Source organism: Manis javanica, chromosome 8, assembly GCF_040802235.1.
Source record: "Manis javanica isolate MJ-LG chromosome 8, MJ_LKY, whole genome shotgun sequence".
Classification (NCBI taxonomy): Eukaryota; Metazoa; Chordata; class Mammalia; order Pholidota; family Manidae; genus Manis; species Manis javanica.
In genome coordinates this window covers 119,798,590-119,820,264 of record NC_133163.1, presented here as the reverse complement: position 1 = coordinate 119,820,264, position 21,675 = coordinate 119,798,590, and the positions used below count along the sequence as shown (strand labels likewise).

The 21,675-nt window shown below is 43.4% G+C and overlaps 1 protein-coding gene and 1 non-coding gene across 3 annotated transcripts in view; one reads left to right on the top strand and one right to left on the bottom strand.

Annotated features, from left to right (window-relative positions):
- THSD4 (thrombospondin type 1 domain containing 4) overlaps positions 1-21,675 on the bottom strand; it is a 528,195-nt gene that overhangs the window by 41,205 nt on the left and 465,315 nt on the right. For both annotated transcript variants that reach the window (XR_012120776.1, XM_073212115.1), the window contains exons 9-10: positions 5,549-5,724; positions 3,074-3,170 (exon numbers count right to left, since the gene is read on the bottom strand). Coding sequence is in view for 1 of the 2 variants with exons in the window: in XM_073212115.1 (XP_073068216.1) it covers positions 3,074-3,170; positions 5,549-5,724 (273 nt within the window). In the remaining variant the exon portion in view is untranslated. The remainder of the gene's footprint in view (positions 1-3,073; positions 3,171-5,548; positions 5,725-21,675) is intronic.
- Positions 6,837-6,943, top strand: LOC118970892 (U6 spliceosomal RNA). The gene has a single exon (XR_005059082.1). It is a non-coding gene; the product is annotated as a U6 spliceosomal RNA (small nuclear RNA).

The following is a 21,675-nucleotide window of genomic DNA, read 5'->3' as shown; positions in this document are numbered from 1 at the left end:
GGGGAGTCCCCGTATTAACTGACATTGAATTTTTCTACTAGTTTCAAAGAAGTTTGAAGTTGAAGTTAAATTTGACTTATGGAAAAGAACAAGCAGGTGATGTCCTCGTACACCCAGATTGGACACAAAGATTCAAATTGGTAGCAAACATGTTAGCATAGGCATAAAAAGGGGCTGGACAAAATCCCGCTTCTCAAGTATCTCTGGGAAGTAGGGACGGGGATGAGGTAAGAGGACGGTGCTTTTTTTTAAAAGACTTTTTGAGGGCAGTTTTAGGTTCCCAGCAAAATTAAGTGGGAAGCACAGAGTTCCCTGTCTCGTCCTGCATTAGAATGGGACATCTGTAACAGCAGACGAGCCTACACGGACACAGCATAATCCCCCGCGGCCCGTAGTTCACAACGCTCGGGGTGGGGTACACTCTCTGGGTTTGCACAAATACGTAGTGACATGCATCAATTATCACAGTATCATACAGAGGACTTTCACTGCCCTAAAAGTCCCTTCAACAGTTGGCAACCACTGATCTGTCTACTGTCTCCACAGTTTTGCCTTGTCCAGAGTGTCATATTGTCGGAGCCATCAGCACGGAGGTTTTTCAGACTGGCTTTTTCCACTTAGGAATACATATCTAGGTTTCCTCCATGTCTTTTCATGGCTTGATAGTGCATTTCTTTTTGCACTGAATAATATTCCATTGTCCGGATGTACCACAATTTATTCATCCAAATTCATCTACTGAAAGACATGACATCTTGGTTGCTTCCAAGTGTTGGCAATTATGGAGCAGCTGCATTTTACTTCATGTATTTCTATTTTGGTTGAAAATTGCTCAAGTTTAATTAGTTTATTAGTTTAATTCAAAATGAGGAGGCAGATTCTAGAGTGACTGTAGAATCCAGTTAAAACTTAGGGCTTTTTAATAATGTAGATAACTGCCCAATCGCTATGCTGTGTACTTGAGACCAATATAACATTGTGTATCAATTATACTTCAATTAAAAAAAAACTTAGGGCTTCCACGCGCCCCCCACCCCCTCCACCAGCACTTTCTGATTTAGTTGGCTACTTGACAGTACTTCCCAGTTTAAAATGCTACCTGCAAATTAAAGCAATAGAATTATGCCCAGGCATATTGATATACATAAGACTGTCCAAGATATTGTCAGATGAAAACATTTTTTATCTTTTGAGTACCTTGTATACACTGGGTGCTGTGCTAGGATGAACACCTAATTTATTCAATCTCTGATGCTGCCCCCTACCCTCTCGCCCCCCACAGCAAAAAAAAAACACCTTTGCATGCAGGATTTTTTCAGAGCAAGAAGGTGGTAGAGTTGGATTCAAGCTCTGGCCTCCTGACTCCACTCATGGGGAGGGTGAAGCCTAGCCCAGAATGCACCTCCTCACCAAATTTTTACCACAGATGCCCCCAGGCCTGCGCTGTCCCAGGGCTGATCCCAGAACCTCACGCTACCCATTAGCCAAGACTCATTAGGCATGGCATCAATCATCATCTTCCTATGTGATTTCAGATACGACGATTTTCCCCCATATCAGCTGCAGACCTTGGTAATCTCAATATTTTGCCACCTTAACTTGGTTTCTCAGACTGTGACTGCTCCTGGAAAGGGCTTAAAAATTCTGTTAAGGTGAGTGTGCTGACTTGGGAGTTTGAACAACACACGTGCCCCATGTGCTGGGCACACACCAGGCTGTTGTCTCCGGGCAGCCAAGTGACTCCTTCCTGACCTGCGGCCATCAGATAACCCAGTCATCCAACATGGCCCAGAGGAGGATGGGCGGGCCAGCTCTCCCTCCCATCTGTCCCCTAGCTTCCTAGGGCAGGTGTTAGACCAGGGAACTGCAGGAGTATAAAAGCACCAGGGCTGGTCACACAGGCTGGCCTGAGGTCACTCTGGGATGTGAGCAAGTAACTCCGTCTCTGGGTGCCTGCACTGCTTTACTCTTAAAATGAAGCTAATAGCAGTACCTCCCTCTGAGCACCGTTGTGAGGCTTTGACAAGTTAATCTATGTGAAGGGCTGAGCAGTAGCTGGCATATCGAAGGACTCAGTGTGTGTGAGCAATGATCATTGCTCATATTTCTGCAGACATTTGTGTTTGAAAGATGGAAGAGACAGGCTCCATTTCAGTGGTGGCCCCATCATGTCTGCTAAAGAAATCCCTGCAGAGCCAGAGTCCTGTGCCCTATTAGCAGCAGCCCGGTCCAAGCTGCCTGCTCTGCCAGGGCAGAGGTGGGTCGCTGGCTGTGAACTCCCTGTTCTGTTCTCTTGGGTCGGAGTGGTAGTAACGGAAGCCAAAGAGGAAGGGCACATAGCAGACAGGTTCCAGCCCTCTGAAGGTGTCTGCGTGCTGATCCCGGGAACCTGTGAAGATGTTAGCTATACAGCAAAGGGGTCTTTGCCAGTGGATCAGGTTAGAGACTTTGAGATGGAGTGAGTGTCCCAGATGATCCAGGTGGGCTCAGTGTGGTCCTCAGGTCCTCGTGAGAAGGACGCAGGAGGATGAGAGGCAGAGAGAGAGGTGTGACGACGGAGGCAGCGGGTCAGAGGCAGAGAGAAGCTGAAGGTGCTGCGCAGCCGGCTTTGGGGGTGGGAGAGGAGGCCAGGGCACAGGGACAGAGCGAGGCAGGGGCCTTCAAAGGGAGCATGGCCCACTGACACCTTAATTTGGCCCCGCAAAATCCATTTGCACGTCTGACCTCCAGAACTGTGAGATAGTAAATCTGTGAGGTTTAAAACCACAAAGTGTGAGGTTATTTGTTAGGGAAATAGGAAACTAGTTAATGGTATTAGGAAACTAATTAACACAAGACGTTTCAAAATGTTGAACTGGAAAGACCCAGGATATTCATTTCAGTTTTGCATCAAGTGAATGGAACACTCTTGCCAGCAAAGGCTCTGAAGGGCGGAGAGATGTCCCTGACAGGAAGGAAGTAGGCGTCCATGGGTTTCCTCCTGGGGACTGAGAGGTGGGCAGATGCGCAGGAAGAGGGGAGGAGGCCGTGAAAGGAGTGACCCGAGGGCTTGGCAGCAGAGCAGGGCCCTTACCTGGTCTCCTGTGAGGGGGCACTTGCGGGCTGATGGCGTTGGCCCCCATGATGACATACTCGTAGTGGACCCCTGGGTTAGGCTGCTGGTGTATCATCTGCCAACACAAAGGGCAGTGTCACTGCACTGGCACAAACGCAGGCCCTTTCCTGCCGCTTTAGGTTCAGCGGCATACGTGGCACTATCTAGAAGTGAGTGGGTTGACTGACAATCGGTAATATCCGCAGACCTGCGGCGATTAAATGAAAAGTATTACAGGCAGCTTCTTGATTTGCTTTTGAAAAATGAAGAATTTAGAAGAAAACTAGGCTGAAAGTCAAGATTTTATAAATTCCAAATAGGAAGAGGGGAGCAGTGGTAGTGGAACCTTTCTGTGGGCGGTTGGCTCTCCTATACTGTGGTTTAGATTTTGCTCAGTGCTTTCAAAACGTCCAGAACAGATCCGTCTACGCTGCGGAGAACCCATCTGAACACTAGGTGGCCAGACAGAGTCATGCAAAGCGGGGCCAGACTCCGGACATCCCCCGGGAACCCTTCAGGCCCTTTCCGAGTCTGCGACCGGGGCGGGAGGCTGACTCAGGACAGGTCCGCCCAGCCAGCCCCTTGCTCACTCTCTGGGCCTCGTCTCCTCTCTTCCATAGAAAGCTCCAGAACCACAAGGAGATGAGGTCAGGAGGACAGGTCTAAGGGAAGCAAGCCTCCCTGGGTCCCCTTCTCGCAGGGACCAGCCGCGAAGGCAGAAGAGCAAGCAGGAGGGGCTGCCCAGGGCTGCTGAAGTCAACAACTGCACACTGCCTGGGCTGGAAACACAGAATGGATCAGCCTGACGCAGCGGAATAAATCCCTCCCTACTGGCTTCAAGCACAAAGTCCTTTGTGCGCGTGGCTTTGCTGGTGGGGAGCAGGGTGGTGGGCTAAGTGGGGCAGCAGACCGGGAATCCGCAGTGTCAGTACGAGCCAGGCCAGGACACACCGACCCGCTTTGACATTCCAGCTCCTACTGCTTTGTGAATGGGCTCTCCTGCTGCCTGGCTGGGTGGCCTAAGCGAGTCCCTTCACCTCACAGTTTCTGGTTTCTTCCTCTGAGGAAGAGAAGGGGGATGTTCGAACCACAGCTGATGCCTCAGGTCTTTGCAGCTACAAGCACCTCTGAATCTCTCCTGCGCGGGTTCTGTTTGGTTCATGAATGTCTGTCCTGTCCATTCACATCATCATCCCTCACTCTCTCCCTGCATGTGTGGTGGGTCCTCCCTTCTGTACATCATCTGGTGGGGGCACACACGAGAACCATGGGGCTCCTGGCCCAGGAGCCACGGTGAGGGGAACAGACCCCCAGGAGATGCAGGGACCTCACAGTGCCACTGGCAACCCCTAGTCCCCTCATTTCTCTTTTCACCCAATCTGATAGTTGGCCTGAGGCCGGAAGCCCTCCCTCCCTCTCTCGTGCCTTCTCCTTTTCTGCGTGAGCAGCCTGCCAGGGCAAACCTTGTCCCCTTTATGAAGTTACTGTTGGCCTCCACATGCTAGACCACCCACAGTGGGCCTCTAACAACCTGGGTTTTACCCCTGATGCCATTTGAAACTTACCTGGAGTCCAACAACCAACTGGGGTAAAAAGGCTTCCTTTATAGTTTCTAGCCCATGAGGCACTAGGCCCAAGAGGAATGAACACGAAACTGTGTAGTTAGAAAAGTAATATTTATGAAAGTCTAATACAGCAAATGCCATGTACACTAGCCTGGCCTTGGAGAAGGTAAGAGAATATATGTCGATGGGTGAGCCCATCTTTGATCAAAATCTGACTTTAAGCTTTTATTTCTTGTTCCCTTTATCCCCTGATCTTTTTGAGAAGACTGGATTCTGAAAGACTAGTGGTTTCTTTTAAAAATAGGGACAATTTAAAACTGTTGATACTTAATAATTTAGCTTCTTATAAAAGAAATCCAAGTGTTGTCTTCTGTGAAGAAGGAACTTCTAGTAAACCTCTGTACTGTTCCTCCAAGCTTTACTGTGTCACCTGGAGTTCTTGTTTCTTCATCTGCTTTAACAGAATTTGAAGAGGGTTGGGAACTGTGACAGGCCTTGTCTTGCTTTAGGCATTTGCTTTCTTTTGCCATAAAAAGAAAACATGCCAAATTAGCATGAGCAGGAAAGTGCCTGGAGGAGACCCAGTACTCATGAAATGAAGGATATGTTTTGCCCCTGATTTGATTCAACAAGTAAAATTGGTTTTAATGGGTCAATAAACTCTGAGGGTAATAAGCATCTGGCAGAGTTTAAGGCTTCCACGAGCTAGGTCCACGCAGAGGTGAGCGGCAAAGACGCCCGCCGAGCCTCTACGGGCTGCTCAACGGGCTCGGCTGGAACGGTTCTGCTGGGCATGGGCAAGGACGTGGTGTTTCTTTGTTCTAGGTGCGGTGCTTAGGGGGGACAAGAGACAAAACCCAGAGAATAGTCCAGAAGCGTCCGAACTCACGTAGACATCCAAGATCTCATTAGTGGGGCCTTCAGCCAAAAAGGACTCCCCGGCAGTGCTGGAGATCTCGTTGGGACGCTTGTAGGTGAACATCGTCCCTCCGCCCTCGTACTTCCCGGGCCGGTCAATGGCCCAGTTCCCGTTGATGATGGAACGGCCAGAACGACTTCGCAAGGCTGTGGGGAAAAGCAAGACAGTGCCTCGGGTGAGCCCAGGATGCGCACAAGGGAAGGGGCTGGCCCCCTGGTTACGGGCTTGCTCATTCGTCTAGGCCCTGGGGCAGGTGTAGGCATCTAGGTCATATCCCCTCGGGCTTAATCGCTTCTTCCAGCCGCTCCAGTCCCTTCTGCCACTTGCACTTGGAAGACTGGCAGTGGTTAGGAGAGGAGGGTGTGGGAAAAGAAGCAAGGAGAAAGGGGCAGAAGATAAAAAGGAGGGGAAGGGAAACTACATTATATCCCATTTTCTAGGTGAGAGGTTGCACCCTGGCGACCAGTAAGCTGATTTTGGCCCACGGATGGGCTTGGTTTGGAATTTGTAGTATTTTTCTCAAAGAGTAATTAAACCCATATTTAAGAATTGAGAGATATCACACAAAAAATTGGGGTCTAGTCTCTCTTGTAAAACAAAAAGATATGTTAAGATTGGCTCCACATTCCCTCATGGCAGCAATGAGCCGTATCTGAGGAGGATTGTGCCCGCTAGGTGGGACCTGTATGCTCTGGTTGCCCCAAGCCCCACCACTCCCTAATACTCCCCAGTGTGGAGGCTAAATCCCAGTTTATTACCCATTTAGGTATGAATATGGATTATTTATTCCATTTATGATCATGCTTGCATTGTTATTTTTCTTAAAGAACAGAATTTTTCTTACAGTTCTTTCTACTTGAATGCCTGTTAAAAGTGGCCTCGCTAAAGATAGGTCAAGAGGGTCACATGATTTCCTCCCACCCAATCAGCTTCAATCATTGATATTACCTTCCTGTCTTCTGCCGGCTTTGGAGGCTGTGAGCTATGTCACATACAGCCACATACACTGTCAAGATTAATCTCCATGACATGTGTATCCCCATCTTTCAGAGTGCCGTTCAGAGACTAGACAGAACTGGTTCAAGTTCATGAGGATGGTTAAGTGACCAGATGGTGATTTGGAGTCACACTTGGGATGGAGGTAAGAAAGGAGAAGGGTCAAGGACCAAGGCGCCAGGGCTGATGAGAGAAGAAAGGACAGCTTCTGAAAGCTGGCTTTCTTCCCTTAGACACTCGGCACCTTGAAACCCACATGCCAGTGCTCGCTTCAGCAGCACATACACTAAAACTGGAACAATACAGAGAAGATTAGCATGGCCCCTGAGCAAGGACGACATGCAAATTCATGAAGCAGTCCATATTTTTTGACCCAGTGATTCCACTCCTGGAAATTTACCTGAAGAAAACAAGATCCCTGATTTGAAAAGACACATGCACCCTTATATTTATTGCAGCACCATTTACAACAGTCAAGATAAGGAAGTAACCTAAGTGTCCATCAGTAGATGAATGGATAAAGAAGATGTGTTACATACACACAATGGAATATTATTCAGCCATAAAAAGAAAAGAAATTCTACTCTTTTCAACAACATGGATGGAGCTAGAGGGTATTATGCTCAGTGAAATAAGCCAGGTGGAGAAAGACAAATACCATATAATTTCATGTATTAATGGGATATAAAAACAAAGCAAAACTGAAGGAACAGAAGACCACAGACTCACAGATAGTGGTTATCAAAGGGGAGGGGTTGGAGAGGGTGGGTGGGGAGAGAGGGAGAAGGGGATTAAGGGGCACTATAATTTGTATTCACAATGTAAGTAGGTCACGGGGAAGGCAGTCCAGCACAGAGAAGACAAGTGATGACTCTACAGCATCTTACTACACTGAGGGACAGTGACTGCAATGGGGTGGGGAGGGACTTGATAATATGGGCGGATATTGAAACCACAATGTTGTTTATGTCAAACCATCATAAGAGTGTATCAATGCCACTTCAATAAAAAAAAAAAAGAAGAAAAAGAATGCTCATGCCAATTGCAGATTGGGATTAAAGGAGACCCTGGTTTAAATGCCATGTACGTAGTGGGCCTGTGATGGTCACTGGCTCTTTGTATCTTCATTTTACAGAGTTACTACACTTAATTTTTTATAATGTATTATGGGAAAATTAGTACAGAAACAAAAATACTGAGAATAGTACAATAACCCTCCATGTACCTACTGCCCAGATACAACAATTCCTAATTCATGGCTTATCTTGTTTCACTTTGCAAATCCCAGACCCCATTTATCCTTATATTTTCCTAAAATATGTCTCTAAAATATAAGGATTCTGCTTCCTAAGCCCATTTTCAGCAGCGTTTTTGCAATAGGCCTTCCCAGGCTTGCAAAGTCGGAAGCTGCTCGAAGGGGTGGAAGCGCCTCCAGTCCGGAGGTGCCTCCCTGCAGACTGTACCCCTGGCTGCTGGTTTCTGTGGCTACTGGGAGACCAAATATTGAATTATAAAATCACTGACTACCAAGTAATGAAATCAATTTGCCTTTACTGAGTGTCAAAGGAGGGTCAAGAATAGAGACTGAGGAAGAACAGATCTGGGGCTGTTTTCTCTCAAAAACTACCCTTATTGAGAATGGCCCACACACTAACTCCACCTCCTTGTTTCTCATCCATTTCTCGACCATCTCCAGTCTGACTCCTGCCCCTGTTATTCCGCTGGAACAATTCCAGTTAATGTCACCGAGACCTCCGTGTCGCTAGATCCAGCGAACATTTCCGGGCTCTCTCGCTATCAGACGTCTCAACAGCGTTCAGCACTGCTGACCACTCCATCCTACTTGGCACATTCCCTTCCTGGCTTCTGGGCCACCACACTCAGTTTGCATTATTCTCAGTCTGCTCATCTGTGTTTGCTTTTCTGTTACCTTTCTCTACTCAGCCATTAAATACCAGCATCTCTTACGGACTAAGAATAGACCTGGTTTGAGTGCTGTACTCCTGTCATGAGCAATTTCATCTATGCCCAAGGCTTTAATTACTTATTAAATTATTTATGTTTCCAATACAAACTTTTCCTCTGGTTGCAGACTTTTATATCTAATTACGTACTTGACAGCTTCACTCAGATGTGCTGTCTGAGACTGAACTCATCCCTGACCTCTTTCAGGGCTTCTTATTTCCATAAATGAGCTCATGAGAAGCCTAGGGGTCACCCCGGACACCTCCTCCCTGCCTTATCCTCTATATCTGGTCCATCATCGTTGTATTTGCACTGCCCAATATTTCTTGGAGCCATCTATCCTCTTCATGCCCACTGCCATGATGCAGGGCCAAGCGACCACCCACTCTCATCCGGACTAACTCAAAATCCTTCTAATTGGCCTTCCTGGGTTACTTCTTTTCAGCCAGTTACCTTTTCAGAATGCAGATTTGATCACCAATTACGGCTCTAAATCCTTTAATGATTTTCTGTTTCTCTAGCAGTAAAGTCCCCAATCAGGAATGAAGTTCGAGGCCCCAGGCGATGGAGCCCAGCCTTCCCTGTGCTCTGCTCCCTGGCCTTCTTTTAGCTCCTCTAATACATCATGGGCCCTGCACCAGGCCGTTCCCTCTTCCGGAAATGCAGCCCCGGACCCCAAATCCCATTTGTTCTTTAGAAGAACACTCTTCAGGGCAGTCTTCTCCCACCCGCCGTCGGGGCCTGACTCTTGTCTCACATGCTCTAAGAGATGCAAGCGCCCTTCCTTCAAGGCACTTACTTCAGTCCGTATATACACCTAATTCAGAACATAATTTGATTAATGTTTGCCTCCCGGTACACGGTAAGCTCCAAAAGGGCAGAGACATATTTCATATGTGCTAAATGCAAAAATACATAGTAGAAATAGGCAACAGCTCAAGAGATAGACAAAGAATGACAAGTAGGCAATTAATAGAACACCAAGTAGAAATATTCCATGAGCAAATTAAAAATGCTCTACCTTGCTTAACAATTTAAGAAATACAAATCAAAAGCACAATGGGATAATCTTGAACCGCCAGGTTGGCAAAGATTTTAAAATTATTTAATACTGTCAGAATTGGCAGGTGTGTGAATAAGCATGCACCCATAACAGTGTTGCTGGGAGGTAAACTGATTCTATCATATTGGAGGGCTGTTTGGTGACATAGTTGAAGCTCTAAGTGCCCAAACACTTGACCTGAGAATTGTACTTCTAGGAAACAATTTGAGGGATATAATTCTATAAACAAACAAAAGTGTTTGTAACAAGGATATTCTTGGCAGATTTTTTTTTTAAATAGAAGAAAACTAAAAACAACTTAAATATCCATCAGTAGAGAATTACTGAAGTAAATTTTTGTACTGGATATCCATGGAATACCATGTGGCTCTAAAAACAATGGTCTAGGTCTGTGTGTGTGTATGGGAAGAACTCAGTAACATATTTTTAAATGAAGGCAGAGTGCTGTGTTTTATTAATGTGTGTCTGATGTAGGACAGTGTGTTTGGTATGATCTCATTTGCATATACATCTAAATAAAAGCATATACATAAAACATGTATGTATGCACATGCATAAAGATAGTCACAAAATTGTTAATATTTGGGGTTAGGAATTGGGGTTTAGTTTGGGATGGGAGATGAGGAGGGAGACATTTATTTCCCACTTTATATCTTTTTACTACCATTTAAAATTTTTTACCATATGCATATATTACTTTCTTAAGAAATAAAAAACATTAAATTAATATAAAGGACATGGGCTTAAAAAAATTTAAACTAATATGAAGGACACGGTGCAAGTAGAAATACTCCTGAGGGATATATATATATATATATATATATATATATATATACATATTTATTCCCCCTTTTTTTGCAGCTTCTTAAAATCTCATTCAGAGCATCAAAAGCTCAGAACTGAGGTAAGTTCTAGCTAAGATTGTATTGCTTTTAATGGCAATATTGTAGAAGAGGTTATTATCTGGAAACCAAAATGTCCATTAAAGAACCATTTGAAATGCTGTAAAAGAAAACTGCAAGGGCTTCCTTGGAGATAAACACTGGGGCCCTGCATCTTTTGCCATGTACTACTGTTACCCATGCATCCCCTCTAAAGATTTAGAGAAATCTTTAACCATATACTAGCAAAGCATAAAAAAAGGCCCTATCAGATTTTCAGCAAATGTGGTCCTACGGGGTTAGCTTCCAAAAAAGCTCCAAAACTAGCCCCTACCCAGCCTTGCATATTGAAAGCAGCTCCATCTACAGTTTATGTGCCTGTAAGCGGTTCCAGGGCTATTCATGGTACTCAGAACTGCCCTGCAAAAACGTGCAGGTAGTAGTTGCTCTTGTACTGGGTGAGTTTACTCAAAGTCAAGCTTTGGCAAAGCCTGTTTGGAAGGCAACCTCACACTTAAGTCACTATGAGGAAATTTCCACTCTGGTTTGACATTTGGGTTTCATTCCACTTTTAGTCGTCAACGTTGGGCATATATGTTTGGCTTAAACTATCTGCACCAAGGCCCTCCTCTAAGATCCATATAGGCATCGCTTACATTCAGGCTCGGCTTCTCATGCACTGTATCCCACAATCTTAAAGCCTGTTGTTGACGACCAAACCATTGGCTCCCACAGCCAAGTAAAGAAGGCAGTTTCCTAACAGCAAACAGGTCATTGTGATCTAGACGTCTGATTTCTTCCTTTGGAAAATGAATGTTAAGTTCCTTCCACTAACAGAATTCCAAGCTTCTTAATGATTCGGCAGTTCTTCGAAGCTATTTGGGAAGTTTGCACAACAAACTCAAGGGCAAAGAGGTCGGACAGCACTGCTGCCCCACGTTGCCAGGGCAGGTCTGCAGCCCTACTGTTTGGGGTCTAGTCTGAGCTTCCACAGAAGCCCACATGTCAGTACAAACCCAAGTGGGTCTCAGAATATGTCAGCTAATCTGGGTATTCTGAAAATGGAACAGAACTATTTACTTCATACTTCCACATTAGAGGGGCCTGCCTGTCAATCACATCTTTATTTTAGCATTCCTTCAATTATAAGTGCAGACAACAAACTGTAATAGTATTAGCAGTATTTCTTTGCTACCAATAGAAATCATATATGTATTTATGTGACATTACAGATACCTTAAAATATGATTTAAAAGCTTATCACTATTTTGAAATTGTAATAATTATTAGACCCTCCATGAGATCCCTTATTTTAATGTTAAAGAATCACATGTTATTATATTGCAAATTTGTTTCCTAAAAGTATTTTGGTAATTCTTATTTCAATATAGTTGATTTCCTTTGTATTCTTCTGTATCTTATTTTAATGATTTAAATACAGTATCCCTAGAAGGTATCCACAGACTGCCAAGGGACTTCAAGGCACAAAAAGTGAGCAACCTCTGATCTAATGATTTTTGTTTTTTAAAACAGAAATGAACTCATATAATATGCATGCCAATCTTATAAGGGAAGCAACACACATATGACCTTTATTAAACGGATGAGGAAATAGGCTCAGAGAGATTAAGTTGCTTACTTAAGGTCATAGCCTATTAGTAGAGGTCAGGACTTGAACTTTGACGGTGGTTCCGTATTCTTTCTACTATACCAGTAGCTATCAAGGTGTAGTCCTTGGGCCAGCAGAGTCAGTCCCTGGAAGCCGAGGAGGTGTGTAGGTTCAGGTTGGCTTGGAAACTCTGGGGTGGGGTCCAGCATCTGTATTTAACAAGCCTTCCAGGTGGTTGTGGGCATTTAAAGTCGGAGAACCACTGCCATATACCTTCCCCATCTCTTATTTTTGAGTCCTGATCCAAAGAGAAGTCTTCTCAATCAAGGGAGGAATGGTTTCACTTCTCATATTCTGGGTGTGCCTGGACAACAGGGCAGGCACTGAAAGGAGGGGAGCGGAAGAGCCAGTCAGAGCAGGGGTACAGTCTTCACACCACCACGGATGCTCTTGCGGCAACACCTGCCCTCTCTGTCTGCTGGCATTTAGGATCCCAGGGCCAGCTTTCCCAGGGATTTCAAGTTTCAGCAATCAATCTGAGAGGACGCCAAAATCTTGTGACTTTATACACAAGCATAAGCCATTAAGGGTTTGGTTTGTGACTAACCCTTTGAGGGATGTAAAAGACAGTCCAAATCAGCTCAACAAAATAATTATCTCAAAACATAAGTAAGCCCACATACTGTATTGTTAAATCCCAGGATGCACAATTGTTCCCATTTTCCCATCACCGACACTGGATGTGTCTTACAGCAGAACAGCAGTAGCTGCCAGGTAGTTGATTAAGTTCTGATGAAGTTGTCATTTCCTGAACATGTGAAAATTTGTCTGATTAAGTCATTTCAGTTGAGTTAACTGCATTAGCAGCCCAATTTGTGGCTGTATTAAATTAAAAAAAAATCAGATGTAACATATATAGAAAAGTACTTAAATTATAAGTTCACAGATGATTTTTTTATATAGGTATCACACCTGTGTTTCCACTACCCAGATAAAGATAGACCATTCAAGATCCCCGGATGGCCCCTTCCTGCCCCTCAATGTCATTAACCCACCCTGACAGGCCTCAAGGGTTACCACTATTCTGCCAACTATCACCACAATTTTGCCATTTTTAAAGTTCAGATAAACGGAATAATGGCCTAATACTCTTGTGCTAGACATCTTTTACTTAACTTATGCCCAGGAGATTCATCCACACTGTTGCATTTATCAGGAGTTCATTCTTTTGCAAAGTGATTTAGTATTCCAGTATATGAATTATCACAATTTATTTACTTTTTCTACTAGTGATTGACTTTTGGGTTGTTTCCAGTTTTTGGCTCTTATGTGTAAGACTGCCATATGTATGGCTACCATTCTTATGTTTTTAGTGGCGGTAAGTGCTCTTTTCTGTTGGGAATATACTCAGAAGTAGAATTGCTGGGTTACAGGTAATATACATTTAGTTAGTTGTAGTAGGCACTGCCGAACATTCCTCCAAAGTGCTTGTACCTGGAAGCTGATGTTGGGAGCCAGAGATCACCCTGTGGAAAAGGAGACGTGCAAATATGGAAGGGGGGAAGGTTAGATAGAACTCTGTGGGGATGGATCTGAATGTGAGGTAGTGTGAACTCGTGATCTTGAAATTATGTATGTGCATGTTTATATGCACATGTATATATGTATATGTATGTGGATGTATATTTTTTAAAGTACATGTATACATATGTATATGGACATGCATATATTCCCCAGCGCTGCCTGCTAAGAGGGCTGAGAGGCAAACACTCCCCATTAGCAGTAAGCATACCTAGCACCTTAATCTTGGTCTCTAATATCACTAAAAGGCACCATTTCCTTAGGGATGATTAGTCCCAGGGACGGGGCAGGATAGGCCTGGAAGGAAGGAGGTGTTCACACAGACAAGGACAGAGGAGTCACCTTGAAGGGGCTCCTGCTGGCCACATCTGGGACACTTGTGGCACCCAAAAAAGTATGGCAATGGATTATAAATTACTGAGAAAAAGGGAATTTCATGAGTTCATACTAATAATAAGTAGATAAACACATGGGGGAGAAGGGAGAGCTCTTCTTAGGAGAGATTTTGAGGGCTGACTGGTACATGCTGTGGGAGTCCTGGGGCTGGAAGATCATCTGCAGTCAACCCGGTAAACATTGGAGTGGGAATATGTCAATGCACACTACCCCATGGGGGGGGCTCTGATGTGGAGGAAGATATTCCCATGATCTTACTGACTCCTCAGCTTTTTAGTGGCAAGGGAGAGAAAGAAAGAATAAATATCCTGGGGAGAAATCGGGCAACAGTTTAACAGATGATGAAATTAACACCAGTGAGAAAAGGTGGACATTGTATATCCTGATGGGGTACCTTGAAAAGGATACCCTACCGCCTTTGGCTTCATCAAGCAAGAGGAACATTTTATTTTTTTAAAAAGGGCAGGGTACTGCACTCTTCGAAAATGTCAGTATCATGGACGACAAAGCCCGTGTTAAACATGGAAGATTGAATGAAAAGCAAGAGAACTGTGAACTAAATGCTACACCTGGTCCTAGACTAATCCTGAACTGGAGGAAGAAAAGCAATAGAAAGGCCACTATTAGGTCACCTGACAAAACTGGGTCATGGACGGTAAATTAAATACTTAAGCATCGTCTCAAAGCAAATGGCAAAGCTGCTAGCCGTACTGTGGTTACACAAGAGAGTATCTGTATTTTTAGGAAATAATTACTAAAACTGAGGTACTATGGGAAAAGGGCCATGATATATGCAACTTACCCTCAAATGGTTCAGAGAAAAACATACAGGTGACTCTAGATAGAGGGAATACAGAGATTCTTGGTACTATTTTAATTTTTGCAATATTTTATGAATTTCAAATTGCTTCCAAATAAAAAGCTTTTAAAAAACACAAGCCGAGTCTGCCCTCAAATACTCTTTGGGTTCCCCCTCTCCAGGGATCTGGATTTAATTGGTTGGGGGTACAGCCTAGGCACTGAGTGATCTAACAGCTCCCAGGTGATAGGAATGTGCAGCCAGGTGGCTTGGATGACAGGATTGCCAAAGCGCACAGAAGCTGGTGGACCTGATTCCTGTATCCTGTATCCTGTATCACTGCTCTGTCGCTCCACACCTGTTTTTTCCAAAAGCTTCAAGCTATAACTTTCAGGGATAACTGCTAGAAATAGATAATTTGACTAAGGGGAAAACAATGTGCATAATTAAAGGAGAAATTAAGACAGAGCCCCAGTATTCTTTAATATGCTTGAACTTCTACTGGTAGGTATAAACATGCTAGAGCAAGGCTGCGTGCCAAGGTCACAGGAAACCTGTCCTGTGGGGCACCACAAATCCACCAAAGGACAGAGGGGATTCAGAGGAAGTTTTAAGATCTGAATATGAAGAAGGCTTAGAGTATACCTTTGATGGTGGTGGAACTAGCATCTCTACATACGTATATATTACGACTGGTTTCTGGCATTAAGCTTATTTCCTGTACTGTATTATGTGTTTATTACCTGCAGCCTTTGTTAGAAGGTCAGTGCTTTAAAGGCAGGTTCAGTGACATATACATTCTTGCCCATGACTTGACTCTTGGTTGGCACTTAATAAACACTTGTTGAATAGAAGTAAATTACGAGCTGTATTGTTTGAATCTATCTTGTTTCAACCTTGGAGTTCAGATAAGAGAGTCTTGGAAACCCCTCAAAGTTCTGCTTATATCTGGATATGCCTGTTTAAGAATTCTAATCTCAAAAATATCCTCCATTTCTCGCAACCAAAATGGTGAACAGTTGCAGTGATGCAAAAAATTTCTGTTTAAAAAAAGAAAGCAAGTATTTCTTTTTAGGTAGATCCAGGTCCAGTTTGATAAAGTGTTGAACTTATGGTTTTTATTAAATATACACACATATCAACACAGTATTTTCTCAGTTCAGATTCACTTTGGCAATTTGGGTTTGGAAAGAATCGAACTTGCGTATAATTTTCTTAAACATGATGTAACACAGTTGGACTGAAAATGAGAATATCAGAGAAAGAAGGGTGTCTTTCTCTTTGGCACTCTATGAGCACAAGTTATGAGGGGTTTCAGTAAAGGGAAATGCTAAGCCTTTGTTCTTATTTCATTGCTAAACTATAGCTAAGTATGCCTAATTCTCATTCTTTAAAAAATTAACATGTGATTTATTTGGACTCCAAAATTCCTTTGAATACTTACCAACTGTAAAGAAAGTTTGCAGGTTTTTAAGCCCCAAATAATGCTGTGTGGAATAGATCCCATCTTTGGTTTAAATAAGAAAATAAATCAGACAAAGAAGTATTGGGTGCTGCAAAGGTAAGACACAGGCCAAGACTTTGGGAGCCTAGACACATGCTGATACAGGGCAAAGACAGGCTGGTAAGATTTCCGAGGATCTTGGAAAGGAAGTGGCATCTAAGCAGGAATTTTCAGGATGAGGAGCAGGTCACCAGGCAGAGGACAGGGAAGAGCATCTGGGACAGAAAGGACACGGACAAAGGCATGGCAGGAAGGGGCCTGCCTTGGGGGAGTGTGAGAGCAGAGACACCCTGGGGGACTGGGCTGGGGCTGAGTCACGTGTGGGGTGAGAGCCCCCAGAGATGAGGTTGGCAGGGGAGGCCAGGGGCAGTCTGTGAGGAGCGGGCTGTGGGCCTTGGAGAGTCACAAGAGGTTTTCGATCAGAACAGTGACGGCTGAGGTCTGGCTTTTGGAGATGACATTGCTGCTGAATAGGAAAAAGTCCGGAAGTCCATTCCCACCACGGGTGCCGAGTGCTGACCACGCGCCTTCCCACTCACAGAGAGCACCGGCTCTCCCTTCTGGGGGGAGCTGCCCCAAAAAGGAAGGACCAGGCCTGCCCTTTGGAAGGAGTTCCAGCAGCCAAACATCCCAGTGGGTCTCAGTATAGCTCAGTTCCTGAGGAGATAAACCCCAAATCTTTCTCACCTAAATGAGCTTCCCCTCCTCTGAAAACAATTATTCTCTCATTCCTCAGATGCACATTTTGGCGACCACCTTTGGCCCTTCCCTAGCTTTCTTCTCCCCCCCGCTGATCTCCATCAGGCACACCATCTCCTTCGATACCCCCATTCCTCCCCTGCCCAGTCGCCTGTCTCCAGGTTCTCTTTGCCTCACTGCTGGACCCTGGAAGAGAATCACGGAGCTCCCTACATGCGACTCTAGATTAATCTTCTCCTGTCTCTCCTCTGCCCCCAAATTTCCAAGCCTAAAGGATAAAGCCCACCCTCCCCTCATTCACAGTCAAGGTCTTGTGTGATTTGACCCTACCTTCAACCACCTCACACAGCCCTTTTTCAGCATTCAATCAAATATGGAAAACGCTGGTTATTTGCGTTTCTACATTAAAAAAAAAAAATCTGTTTTCAATTTAAGACAGGAGCCCTGTCTCATTTAGTACCTGACAAAAAGACACTCAATAGATGTTGTGGAATATTGCTAGCATCCCCCTCTCCTCCTGAGGGTCCTTGTCAGGGGCTGCTAGCTCCTGCTTCTAAGTCCCTAACTCTAATTAGTGTCAATGCCCTCTTCTTGAGGCTTAACCACTTGCTGTTTTGATTGTTTTCCTATTCTAAATGCTGATTCTAAGCTCCCCAAGATGTTTTTTAACCTCAGAAGCAAAAAGTTCAATTAATTAGACTCTTCAGCCCGTGATACTTTCGCTGTACAAGGAGGCGGCTCTCCCGTCTTATTTTCTTTTTCCCTTCACACTGGATCCCCACTGCTGCCACTCCCCTGCTCAACCCAGCATGTGCCTACACTGGAGTGGTTTATATGTGTATTTGCATACATGTTACAGTTTTTCCAACAACCCTCTGTTTTTAAGATTGACCTTTGTTGCTCTAATGTCTGTCTAGGTAATTGTTTTCTAACTGCTGCGTGGTATTCTGTGGCATACCTCTACCTCAGTTTACTCATCCAATCTCTGAGTCCTGTGGGGGCGGGTCTTCAAATTTCATTTTATGGTCCAGAGCGTCAGCAAAGAGCTGGCATTTAGAAGAAACTCAATGGGTATTTGTTGGCCAAACCCCAAAGCCAAGAGGGCCCATTAGAAAAAATAGCAACCGTAGGAATAAGTACAGGAGTATTTCCTCAGCGTCCACCTATGCGGACAAGAGGCGGCAACAGGTATGTAGGAGAGCATCTTCCCCCAGGCACAGGCAAGGCAAACCAGAATTGTCTCAAAAATAGTACGTCAGAGGTGGGATTAGAATCCCATTTTTCCTGCCTCCTGGTTCTCTGGTCGGCTCCATCCCAAAAGTTCTCACTAAGGAACATCTGTGGTGACCTTATGAGTTGTATGCTAGGATCCCATGTGAGAGAATTCCGTGAGGGCGATCAGACCATGTAAAAAAGAGCGGCATCCTGCAACTACATCAAGAGGAGCCCTACGAGGTGTGAGCTCCCTGGTTTGAGGGAGCGAGGGCTCTGCCGCCAGGTGGCATGGTGCTGCTCGTGCAGGATGCCAGCACCCCCCTGGCCTGGCACCACCCCACAAGCACTCAGCTAAGATTTAAAGCACTGGTCATTAGACTGCAAAACAAACACACAAACAATAATTGGAAACGTTATTTTTAGATGGAACCAAATGGGTAATCACCAGAATGAAAAATCACATTTGGAAGGTAAAACAAAATGTCAAAGAAATTGGGACGTGGAGTAAAACAACACTGGGATAACCTCTTAGTCTCAGGTAAGGGTTAACTTTCCTAGGCTGCTAAAAAGTCACCCAAGAAGCCCTGGTAGGGTGGATTTATCTCAAGCCATGTGGAGAATTTGAAAAGAGCATTTACATTTTTCTCTCACACGCATCCATCTTCTCTTAGCCTTCTCTACTTTGTCATCTCAGTTTACTTAAAAAAAAAAGCTTTGTAAAACTGGAAAATGTTAAACATATTAAGAATAAACAAAGCGGTATAATACATTCTCATGTACCCATTGCCAAGCTTCAAGAATCCTCAATGTCCACCTCTAACTTCTTTCTTATCTTCCTCACTTTTCAACACTTCTCTCAGGAGGGATGATTTTGTTCTTTTCTCTGGAACTATTCACTCAGCTCAGACTCCAAGAATATAGTAGATTTTTTTTTTTAAATTTCTGCTATTCCATTTCCAAATGGGGTTAAGGAAAGCAAAGTGGAGTTAAGAATGCAATTAACCCCATCTGGGCACCACTGCTGCACTTGGGGTATCAGGCAACGATAAGAGTCCAGTTAGGGCAGCACAAGTCTGGAGCCATGGTTCTCAGAGTGTGATCCATGGACAGAAGCATCCGCACGAGCATCATCTAAGAATTGTTAGAGATGAGAAGTCTGAGGCCCACCTCAGACCTTCTGAACTAGAATTTCTGGAAGCAAAGCCTGGAAATTGGTGTTGTAATAAGCCCTCCTGGAGATTCTATTGCACAGTCACACTTGATAACCACTGCTCTAGAGGTTAGGCTAACCTGAGACATGGACAACTGCGAGAAGCAAGGATGCCCAATCTACCTCCTCTGAATATGAGTGTGTGTGAGTATGTGCATGCGCACACACACACATGCACACACTTGCATATAAGCATATTCTTATTGCCTGAAAACTTATTTCTACATGAAAAATCAGATATAATCTTGAGGAAGATAAAAACAAATGAAAATTCCTGGGCAAAACTTAAGCATCCTTGTCACTATATTGGATCTTATTAAATTCTGCTTTCAGATTTTATTATAAGTTATGCGCAATAGACATCTCTGACACTTACCCATTTTAGGTAGAACCCATCCTGAAATTTACTCCATGCCCATTACAGTAATCAAGACAGTATAGTATTATGTTGCACATAGACTAATGGAACAGAATAGAGTCTAGAAATAGACCTGCACGAATATGGCCTATTGATTTTTAACAAAGTTGCAAAGGCAATTCAATGGAGAAAGTGCATTCTTTTGAACCAATGGTGCTTTAACAATTGGACATCTATATGCAAAAAAATGAAACTCAACCTATACCCTCCTCCCATTTTATAAAAAAATTAAATCAAAATGCATCATAGAACTATGTGTCAAATGTAAAACTCCACAACTTCTAGAAGAAATACAGGATAAAACTTCTGTGACCTTGGGTTAGGTAAAGATTCCTTAGGTATTATACCCAAAGCTAGAGCCATAAAAGAAAACCCTCATAAACTGGACTCCATCATGATTAAAAACTTCCACTTGTGAAAGACTTATATATTCTATACCCAGAATATATAAAGAACTCTTGAAATTCAACAGTATGAGAACAAAAATCCATTTAGAAATTGGGAGACAGATTTGAACAGACCTTTCACCAAAGAAATATATAGGTTTATATAATAAGCACATTGATTTTATCTATTATTTTCTATTTTCAATTTTGCTGATTTTTTTTTCTCTATATTCTTTCCTCCCTTCTGATTGCATTGGCTTTAATTTGCTCTTTTTTCCCTAGTTTCTGAAGGTTGGAGTTTCAGTTGTTGACTTGGGGTCTGCACTGCTTTGGTGGCATCCCACAAGTTTTGACATGTTGCATTTTACTTTCATTCAGGTCAAAATAGTTTCTAAGTTCATGTGAGACTTGTGGTGTTTCATTTTCAGGTGTTGTTTAACTTCAAATAGTTGGGATATTTCTAGATCTCTTTCTGTGACCAATTTCTAGTTAAATTCTATCATGGTAAAAAAAAAAAGCATATTTTGTATGATTATAATTATGTTAAATTTTTTGAGGTCTGTTTTGTGGCCCAGAATATAGTTTATCTTGATGACTGTTCCATATGTGCTCGGAAAGAATGTGTATTTCTGCTGCTGTTTGGTAGTGTTATGCAAGTTAGCCAGCCAGGTCAAGCTGTTTACTTGTTCTGTTATCTTGAGATACTAAAGTCTCCAAATACAGTTGTGGATTTGTTTACTTCTCCTTTCAGTGCCGCTGGTTTTTGCTTTATGTGTTTTGAGGCTTTTGTTTAGATGCATACGTATGACTGTTATGTTTTCTTGACTAATTTCCACTTTGTTATTATATAATTTCCCTCTTTATCCCTGGTAATTTTTCCTTGTTCTGAACCCTACTTCGTGTAATATTAATATTGCCAGTCTTGCTTTCTTTTGATTGGTATTTATATGGCATATATATTTTTTTATCCTTTTACTTTTAATCTATACTATTCATTTCGAGTGGGTTTCTTGTAGAGAGTCTTCGGTCATTTATCAAAAATCCAATCATATAATAGCTATCTTTATTTGGTGTTTTAGACCATCTACATTTAACATAATCACGGATTGGATTTAGGTCTACCATTTCATTAGTGTTCTGCTTGTCTCTTCTGAATTTTCTTGCTCTGTTCTCCCTTTTCCTTCCTTCCTTTGGATTGAATAATTTTTAGTATTCCATACAGTCAATCCATTACCTGTTTGGTCATATCTCTTGTGCTGTTTTTCAGTTGTTGTCTAGGGATTATAATACATAAACCTCATTTGTCACAGTTTTTACTTAAGAGTTAATATTTACCACTTCAAGTAAAATGTAGAAGTTTAAAAAACATATAGGC